At 47.6% G+C, this 10,016-nt stretch overlaps 2 protein-coding genes across 3 annotated transcripts; one reads left to right on the top strand and one right to left on the bottom strand.

Annotated features, from left to right (window-relative positions):
• The first annotated feature begins 1,960 nt into the window (after nt 1–1,960).
• Nucleotides 1,961–5,822, top strand: LOC101781769 (disease resistance protein RPP13). Of its 2 annotated transcripts, none has more exons than XM_022827281.1 (3): nt 1,961–2,897; nt 3,126–5,310; nt 5,503–5,822. In XM_022827281.1, the coding sequence occupies exons 1-2, from the start codon at nt 2,098–2,100 to the stop codon at nt 5,287–5,289; spliced, it is 2,964 nt and encodes a 987-aa protein (XP_022683016.1). In that variant the 5' UTR covers nt 1,961–2,097; the 3' UTR covers nt 5,290–5,310; nt 5,503–5,822. The 2 variants fall into 2 exon arrangements, with proteins under 2 accessions (XP_022683016.1, XP_004969203.1); XM_004969146.3 differs by having other exon boundaries at nt 1,966–2,897; nt 5,497–5,822.
• Nucleotides 5,823–6,127: 305 nt separating this feature from the next.
• LOC101781366 lies at nt 6,128–7,843 on the bottom strand. The gene has a single exon (XM_004969145.2). It carries the CDS (start codon nt 7,423–7,425, stop codon nt 6,772–6,774), a length of 654 nt encoding a protein of 217 aa, XP_004969202.1. The 5' UTR covers nt 7,426–7,843; the 3' UTR covers nt 6,128–6,771.
• Between the last annotated feature and the right edge of the window lie 2,173 nt (nt 7,844–10,016).

Below are 10,016 nucleotides of genomic sequence, written 5' to 3'. Positions count from 1 at the left end.
TAGCAGCGGAGCTCAGCCTCTTCCTGCTCGTGGTAGCGATTGTTGAGGTCAGGGCGGATGTCGCGGTGCTGACAGAGGTCACGCAACTCATCGCGGAGATCGCATTGCCATCCTAGTCGGCCGCGGCCCTCATCATCGCCTCTCCCACTGCGGCAGCGGTTGTCATTGTTGTCGCGCTGTCAATCGTTGTTGGTATTATTGTTGACGGGTGGGATGGTGTTATTGTTGACGGGTGGGTTGGTGTTCTGGTCCACCTCTTCTTCGCAGATTGGCTCCATCCGACCTCCTACGCAGTCTCCTCAGCGATGGTCGGACCTGCTATGCCCGGATCGGCTCTGAGAGTGCCGGGTAGCAGTGGACTGAGAGTGTGCAGGTCGGTTGTTGATTTGCTCCTCGATCTGAGTGTTGGCGACTTGGAGTCGCGCCTGGATCCGTCGGATTTGGTCCGATTTTGGAAGATTTTCCAGGTCGGCGAAGGCAGCTCCTAGGTTGGCCTGGGGTGTAGCGAAGATGTTGTGGCTAGCCTGCTCGAGGTCGGCTAGTAGATTGTGGGCGCGTACAGGGTGCATGCCTTGTCCCGAGCACCGCCTTGGTCAGCATTATCGCGGTTGTTGCGCGGCTGTCGGCACTGGTTGCCTGCTGAATCTGCGTAAGCAACAGGTTGCTGCTGAGCGTTGGCTTGCTCCTGTTGACGTCGTGCTGCACGGTTCTGATTTCTAGCATTAAAGCTTTCTTCTTGAGATTCCGTTTCGCTATCACAGGGTGGCTCATCAGCAAAGACCACGAAAGCTTCGCGAAGGGCGTGGAGAAGTTGCTCTCACCATCGCTTCCATAGGGATTTGGCATTAGAATAATGCGAGGCGCCTGGAATTCACCACAGTTCGGAAACTGGGCAGGTTCGGGCAGGTCTCTAGATTGGATCAGGAAAACCTGGTCGAGCTTGGCGGAGTACTCGGTGGACGAGTTCCGCAGACGAAAGGGGATGCGGGATGGACCCTGCACCGACCTTGTTGAACGTAGCACTGCCTCAGACAGATCTATGCACTCAGCAATAGTGCTGCTAATGCGATCTAGTCCTGCGATCAGGTCAGAGAGCATGGGTAGGTGGGCGATAGCGAGCAGATCTGGAACCCTCTCGAAGAGAGAGAGTTCGCCGACTTGCTGGGCAAGCGGCGTGATGATCCTTGGGTGAAGAACTTGTCCTACTGGAGCGGATCCGACGGAAGTTGAGCTGGTGCTAGACGCCGAGTCGGCAGAAGACGAGGACTCGACGAAAGAAGCGGTCGGATCGGAATCTGCCGGCATGGTCCCGAAACAGATCTGGATCAGGTTGCCGAGGAGGTCTTTCATGCTCTCGGGAAAAACAATGCTGGGACGGAATGCCATTGAGCCATTGAGGTCGCTAAGAGGATCTCGCAACCATCCTTACCTGACACGCCAACTGTCGGATTTAGTAGCCGGGTAGTCCACCAAGAGGTTGCCCAAAGTGGTTAATTTGTAAGTGAGGGCGATTGTGAGACCAAGAACTTGAAGATGATCGCGAGAACACAAGGGACACAAGGGTTTTAGACAGGTTCGAGTCTTCGGAGAGTAATACCCTACGTCCTGTGCGCGTGGATTGTATTGCTTGGGATTGACCTGATGCCCTCAGGGGTGCCCTTGGCCGTCTTATATAGGCTGACGATCAAGAGTTGCAAATTGGTTTGAATCTAATTTACTCAGTAGTTACATGGAAGGTAATTTGAGTCGGACTATAATACGCATTCCATAATATCCGGGTAGGTTTGGACCTTGACGTGTTAACTTCGTGCCTCAACACACACGTCCTGATCGAGTGAGCCCACTTGTCAGGTTCAGCCAGTATCTGGTTGGTAGGGATCATGGGACCCTCGGGTTGACTTAGGGGGTTCGTGGTGGCAGGGTCAATGCAATGGCTGGATCAGAAAGAATATTAGGCGTGTTCCGTGTGATGGAGCCGCATCCCTGACTCCTCTTCTCCGCCGTTCCACTGCATCTCACCATTTTGTTCCACCCAAAAAATTCCTTGAGAAGGACAAAGCAGTATTGATCGATCAAAGCACCTGCAGCGGCGGCGGCATGGAGACTGCGCTGGTGAGCGCTGTCCTCAAGACGCTAGCGCCGAAGATCTTCGCGTTTCTACAAGGAAATCATGAGCTACGGCGGAACCTGGAGCATGAGATCCAGTACATCCGAAAGGAGCTCAACATGATCGCCGCTGCCATCGAGGACCACGAGCGGAGCTCGTGGGGGAATGGTCGTGTCAGCGACGTGCAGAGGACCTGGATCCAAGGCGTGCGCGACTTGGCTTACAGCATCGAGGATAGCATCGACCGCTTCTTGCACCGCGTGACTCGTGAGCCCGGCGCGTTGTCGTTCCGTCAGAAAGGTCAGCAGATGAAGACGATGTCCGTCCGCACCAAGTTCGCCGCCGAGATCCGGGAGCTCAGGAGGAAGTCAGAGGAGGCATCCAAGCTCAGAGAGCTTTATACCAGCGGCAGCCAATCCAGCACCTCGGAGGCATCTGCATCCACCTTCGTGGCATCTAACACGCTCACCCCCGCAGATGAGCTCGTGGGCATGGATGCGCCCCGGGATGAGGTTCTGGAGCTGATGCGGGAAGATGAAGGCCAGCCAAATCGGCTCAAGGTGATATCCATTGTTGGCTTTGGTGGTTTAGGTAAGACTGTTCTTGCAAGACAAGTGTACGACAGTGTCGCCGTCGGCGAGGAATACGACTACAACCCACGGGTTTGGGTTCGTGCATCGGAGAAGGGCGCGGGGGATGTTCTCAAGGAGATCCTCCGGCAAGTTCAGGTTGGCATGCAAGTTCATGATGGCAGCTGTGATGACCTCGTCGAATGCCTCAAGTTCAAAAGGTAAGAAATTGACAACGCGTTCCCCTTTGGACAGTTTGTTATTTCTTCTGAACACATTAGTGGTAAATTGGCAATGGACGCATGGCTTTGCCCCCTTATTTCATCCTTTTCCCCTTTAATTTCATGGTAATAGTTCAGCTACAGTATGTTTACCTGCCCCCATTTGCTACTAATTATTATGTCAGAACTATGGCTGTCTAATTAAACATGTTCTCTTCTTTTCTCAAGGTTCTTCATTGTTATCGATGATATGCGGACAGAATACTGGAACACCATTAAAAACGCCTTCCCCAAAGACATGGGCGTGAGCAGCAGAGTGATCGTGACCACGGCTATTCACTCCATTGCAAACGCCTGCAGCGCCGATGGTGGCCATGTTTACGTCATGAGAACTCTTAACGACAAACAATCAAGGGAGTTATTCTTCAAACAAACCTCCTTGGAAGATTATGCACCTGCAGAGCAGGTCATGAAGAAATGTGATGGTCTACCCCTTGCTCTTGTTACCACCGCCCAGCTCTTGCAGAGCAAGTGCCAGATGACACCGGCAGGATGTGCAAATTTGTGCCGCTACATGGGCGAACATGTGGAGAACGAGGAGACATTGGCAAGGCTGAAGCATGTCCTTCTCCAAAACTACTCCAGCCTTCCTGGCCATGCTCTCAAGGCCTGCTTGCTATATTTGAGCATTTTCCCAAGTGGCCATCCGATCAAGAGGAAATGCCTGATACGACGATGGTTAGCTGAAGGATTCGTCGAAGCAGACCATCGACGTAGTGCCATGGATGTTGCTACCGATAATTTCAAGGCGCTCACGGACCGGAGTATCATCAAGCCCATTGGTATCAGCAACAACACAGAGGCAAAGACATGCCAAACTCACGGCATGATGCTCGAGTTCATTCTGCAGAAGTCCATTCGTGAGAATTTCATCACGTCGCTATATGATCAAGCTGGCCTACCGGATAAGATCCGCCGCCTTTCCCTACATCGCAAAGGTGCTACAAGGGACAAAATAAACTCAAACGTTGATTTTTCCCTTGTTCGATCTCTGACAATCTTCGGAGAAGCAGTTATGCATATTGTGGAATTTTCCAAATATGAGCTGCTGCGAGTCTTGGATCTAGAAGAATGCGAAGCCTTGAAGGATGAGCATGTCAAGAAGTTATCCAACCTGTTGATGCTCAGGTATCTAAGCCTCGGGGGCAACATTACAGCGCTTCCGAAAGAGATCTCAAATCTCAAGTTTCTGGAGACGCTCGACGTAAGAAGAGCGAAGACGCAGATTATTGCCATGCCCATAGAAGCCATAAAGCTTCCAAGTTTGATTCATCTGCTTGGGGTGTTTAGGCTCCCAGATGTACGCCAAGAAATGAGAAAGCTACAGTCCTTCCTGTCAAAGAAAAGCAGCTTGGAGACGCTAGCAGGATTTGTCGCCGACCAGAGCACAGAGTTTCCGCAACTCATGAGACATATGACCAGATTGACGAAGCTGAAATTATGGTGCCTTTGCACTGCGGATGGCAGTAACAGCTGCTTCTCTCACCTTTCGAGCCCCATACAGGAGTTCATCCAGAGAGGCACCGACGTGAACGATGCTCCCTCACTCTCCCTGAATTTCGAGGGATGCTCGCAAGACTTTCTGGATTTTAACCTGGAAGAGAACCCCTGCTACCTCAGCTCGCTGAAGCTACAGGGCGAGCTACGCAGCCTGCCTGTGTTCGTCACCAAGCTAGGCAGTGTCACTGAACTGTGCCTTTCGTCCTCTGGTCAGCTGAGCGGGAATGTTCTTGCTGCACTGAGCAACGTGCGTTCCTTGCATTACCTCAAACTGATCACAACTGAGCTGGACTTCGTCATAGAACAAGGGGAGCTCAAAGCCCTCCGGCGCCTATGCGTCGTGGTGCGATCCCTGAGCCGCCTAGAGAACCAGGAGGGAGCTCTGCCACACCTCGAGTCGCTCTGGCTGCTGTGTAAAGATCTGAATGGCCTTTGTGGCGCAAGAATCGAGCGCCTCGGGCGTATTAAGGAGGTAGCTCTTGATGATGCAGTGAGTGAAGAAACAAGAAAGGAGTGGAAAGAAGCTGCAAAGAAGCATCCGAGGCGGCCTAGGATCTGCCTTGTCAAGACGAAAGAAGAGATTGATCAGATGCAGATGGGAGGTCAGACTAGAGAGATTTCCCACAGCCTCGCGGCAACATCTCCTGAAGCTGAAAATCAGATGCAGGTTGACAGTGGATCTGAGGCCTCTGTCGTGCACAGGAAACGGAAGCTTGGCGATCTCTTGTTTTTCAGTTCCAGGAAGGCTAATGGCACGGTAGCAACTGAGATATCCATGCTGGAAGCAGACACGACGCCATCCCCACTTGAGAGCAAGGACCGCGACACCTAGCTTGGCGGATGGCATAAATTGGTTAGTAGCCAACACATCTTCTCAATAATTGTGTGCTCGATTCTGTTTTTCTTTCCTCTTGCACTTACAATGACAAGAGGGGATTTCTATCAAATGCCTAGGAGATTTTAGCGCAATCTATTTCTTTAAGATGAACTGTTATGTTGCAGTTGGACGGGGATTGACATCTTTTGCTACTTGCTGTAGTTGCAGGGGCAGAACTGAGAGTGCTAATTTGGACCCAGAAGATGCCGCTTTGTGAAACGGGTGACCAAGAAGATGCTGAAGTGCAATTTTAGGGTCTACTAAAAATAAGTTCCTCTTATAGTTATGATTGAGTGTTGTGGCAGCAACATCCTGTTCTTGTTCTGGGAGACTGGATAAACCATATCGACTACATTCAAAAACCTTTAACATTGAAGTGGGGGAACACGAGTTCGGTCCTATAATCTTTTTGTGTTCATGTGGCAACATTGAACATGTGTAGAGAATAAATTTTAGCTAGGTACCGCATGTACCTTATTGCTGCTTCATCCGTCAGCTTCCATATAATTTCACTATATTTTCAAAAGGTTGCTTTATCAGGGAAGTCGATTAGAAATCAAAAGCTTATGGCCTGTTCATTATTACAAAATTTCAGTACTAAGCTGAACACTTACACAATAGGGGATCAATAAAGCAAAGCCAAGCAAGAAGTGTCATGTATTTTCCAGTGAAGAGTCTGGAAAATGCCTCGATTGCAATCAACAATCGTCACGAGCAGCGGGCGCTACATCTCTTCCTACTGGATTTGAGATGATAGGCCAAAGCACCAAAATAAAAGCTTCGCAGCAGAAAAAGCAGCTAAAAACACAAATTATTCAGACCGAACCAAAAAAAAATCCCAATGGTAAAATCTAGTCCAAACAAGGCTACTAAAATACCGGATTGCATAAACACAAAGAACAACATTTCAGCAACAAGTAATTACAATAACAGACAATACATCAACCCCATGGTCTAAGAGCTACCCTCTTATTTTCATAGTACACGTCCTGGGTAGATCCTATCAAACCCGAACAAGAGCAACACAACTGGAGGAATCTGAAAGGCTGACTCAATCCACCACAGCACAAACTCTGGGAACTGATCAAAACTGCAGGCAGCCAATTTCTTGGAGAACCTGATACCATCACATCCACGCAATCTTGCCTAAAGCACAATTCTCTGAGCCACCAGCGCTTGTATTGCTTCCGCCTCGCGAAAGCAAAGCCAACAGCCCGCCACCATGGACTCTGCCCTCTGGCAGCGGATCATTGGTCATAGGCTGGGCCGGGGCAGAAGGATGAACAGCACCATTTCGAAGAGGACCACCAAGGATCGTCTTCTCATGTGGATCTCCCTTCACTGCAGCAACTTTCATCTCAGTAGGTTTGGCATTCATCGCAAACTGGTGGATAGCAGGACCTAATGTACCACCACCATGAACACAGTGGTCCTGGACTAAAGCGCTGTGAGCTGAGCAGAGACCAGTCTTGCTCCGAACAAACCTATCGCATTGCTGTACGCCAATACCAAAGGTCGCGTCTGCCTGACCCCATGAGCAGCGTTTACCTCCTCCATGAGCCTTACAGAAATCAGTGCTCCCCTGCGCACTCTTGGTGCAGCCCTCAGACTTGCATCTCTTGCCACCTCCATGGCGCACACAGTAATCTGTGCGCCCTCTAGCACTCTTAGTGCAGCCAGAGCTAGCACACCTTTTCCCACCACCGTGGGCAACACAATACTGAGTACCACCATGCACACTCTTTGGGCACACACCGCCACCCTGAAAGGCGCAGCGCTTGCCTCCGCCGTGGCCCTTGCAAAATGCAGTGCTACCTTCAGCCCCTCTGGTGCATCCCAAGAATGTGCAGCGCTTTCCTCCACCATGCGCCTTGCAGAACTTTGTGCTTCCCTGAGCACCTTTTGTGCAATCTGGAAACTGACACCGCCTTCCACCACCATGCGCGATGCAGAGACCAGAATGACCTTCTGCACTTTTGGTGCAGTTCTCCTTCTGACACCTTTTGCCACCACCATGCTTGATGCACAAGCCAGATTTTCCACGAGCAGCTCGGGAGCAACCTTCATGACTGCAGCGGTGACCACCACCATGAGCTATGCAGTGGTCTGTGCGCCCTTCAGCACTCTTTGTACACCCAAGAAATTGGCATCTCCTGCCTCCACCATGGGCCTTGCAATAGATCGTCCTCCCTTCAGCGCCCTTCTGGCAACCAGGTTTCTGGCAACGCCTACCACCACCATGGGCTATGCAACGCCCTGATGCCCCTCTTGCTCCTTTCATACATCCTGGGAACTGACAGCTTTTAGTGTTACTGCTGCGCAATTGGGGATTAGTTGTCTCAGAAGTAGAGGCACCCGGACTTTTCACACTTGTAAACATAGCTGATGATATAACAGGAGAAGGTGCAGAGGGATTGCCTTCATCAGTTTTCTTCGGAAATGGAAAGGAACATGTTGCTTCAGAAGCATATGATGACGAAACAACTGAATGATCAAAAATCCAATTATGCGGTACCGATCCTTCTCCTACAATGGCTGGGGAGGAGTTGGTCATTGGCATCTCCAAGCAATTTGGTGACATCATATTTGCATCAATGACAACTGATTCAGGCGAACCAGTAGATAAACTCAACTGAAGATCCAGTTTAGACGAGTTTGTCAATGGCGCATTTTTAACACCATGGGATTTCTGTTGGCAGGGTGCGATATCATTGCTAACATAAAACCCAAGGTTAAGACCAAGGTCTACTGATGACTCATCATCAATATCCTTCAACAAAGATGAAGACATTACACAAGCAGTGCCAGAACTTAGCTTGCTGTTATCAGAGGAACTTGGTGAGCAGCCTAGACCCAGAGTAAGTAAAGGGTTTCCAGTACCTTTCACTCCAGCCATGGCACCTTGCTTCCTTTTCGACGCTTTTGAGTTAGAAATAGAAAAGCTGGAATATGCTGTGGAATCTGGTGTGCTATCTTTGTGCAGAGCCGTATCTTCAGCTGTGCTCCAATAGCAGTAAGACTTCAAGGAGTTGATATCACTACCAAACTCAAGGTCTCGAGTAGTTTTGTCCATTCCAATTGAGGAACATCAAATGCAAACCAACTAGAAAATGAAAAGAACCAATTGTCTTCTGGGTATCACAACTCATGACCCTACTACCATGTACTGGGTTAGAAAGTCAGGACTCCGAGCAACCTCCACTGACAAAACCAGCTACATCATCACGATCCATGTCTCGCCACTTTCTATGTATGAAAGGGTCTGATGAAGTTGTGAACTTAGCCTCAGTTTCTAGGTGAAAAGTCCCAGTTGTGGCATTCAGGCCAAATGAACTCTAATAATCCTGCTGGTCAATAAGAAAAATTCAGTCAATCACAATTACAAACTATGCAGCAAAAGGACTGGAAATATGAGATCTCCAACTAAAAGTTAACATCAAGGGATAAATAACAAAGGAAAATGATATCAGCATCCAAACAGAGCAAGAATCTAGTCAAATTAGAAATCATGGATTTCTGATTGATAGATCCTAGAACGATACCTGACTATTAGTGTTCAATAAGCAGTCAAATCCACTGCTCACTTATCTTCAAACAGAGTTGTTACATATAGAGAACCTTCAGAATAAAACTGATGCTAGTAAACCTATGAATATGCTGCCTCCCCTGATATTTCAATGCCCATTTGGACATTGCAGTCTGTATACTAGATGAGCTTGTATTCTTAACTCTAAGTCTAACGGTCTAACTACTATTTTTATGTAATCATACATTGCCAAAATATTATTGAACAATATAATTTAAGTGTTTTTATAACAACATTGCAAGTCTAACAGTACCACTTTCATGAAACCTTAAAATTGCAAAGATCAAATGCATATATGCCATGTCAAATGAGGAGAAAATAAATCTCCGCTGGAACACGTAAAATTCGAGTTTGTAGCTATATCTTAGTCAATAGCAAGGATCTTGGAAAACCGTCCAGAGGGAAATTTAGCCTATACCTCAGGTTCATGTATAATAAGAATTCATGATTAAGAAACAATACATCTAATAATTTGCAGCAGCAAGACTAAAATCTTGTTAATTAGGAGTACGTAAGTAAAGGTATCAAAGATTATGAATGGTACCAAATAAAGCAGGGCTCTATTCAGGTTCAACAACTTCAAATAACAGAAGGAACAAAGCCGGTATCAACAATCCTGCAAAAACATATCAGTCTTCATAAGATTTTGATTATCAAATAGAGAATTGAATTTGGAATCATATTAAGCATCAAACTTCTCTTGATCATCTATTTGTAGTCAACAAAAAACACGAATTGGCAAACTTGCTGGCCTTTTAAAACACAGAAATTATAAGCCACATAAAAAAGAATAGCTCTATGCGACAGCAGATATCTAAGTCAAATTTCAGATACTAACCACAGCTAGTTACAAGAATACAGAAGTCCTAGGAACCGAGCTGTTTTTATTTTCAATTTGATACTTGTATTCTTTTTACACACAGAAATTATAAGCCACATAAAAAAAAGAATAGTTCTATGTGACAGCAAATATCTAAGTCAAATTTCAGATACTAACCACAGCTAATTACAAGAGTACGGAAGTCCTAGGAACCTAACTGTTTCTATTTTCAATTTGATACTTATATTCTTTTTCAAGTAAATGCTCCAGTACACT

The sequence above is a fragment of the Setaria italica genome, chromosome V, assembly GCF_000263155.2.
Source record: "Setaria italica strain Yugu1 chromosome V, Setaria_italica_v2.0, whole genome shotgun sequence".
Lineage (NCBI taxonomy): Eukaryota > Viridiplantae > Streptophyta > Magnoliopsida > Poales > Poaceae > Setaria > Setaria italica.
Note: the sequence above shows the minus strand (reverse complement) of the source record. Positions and strands in the feature narration are given on the sequence as shown.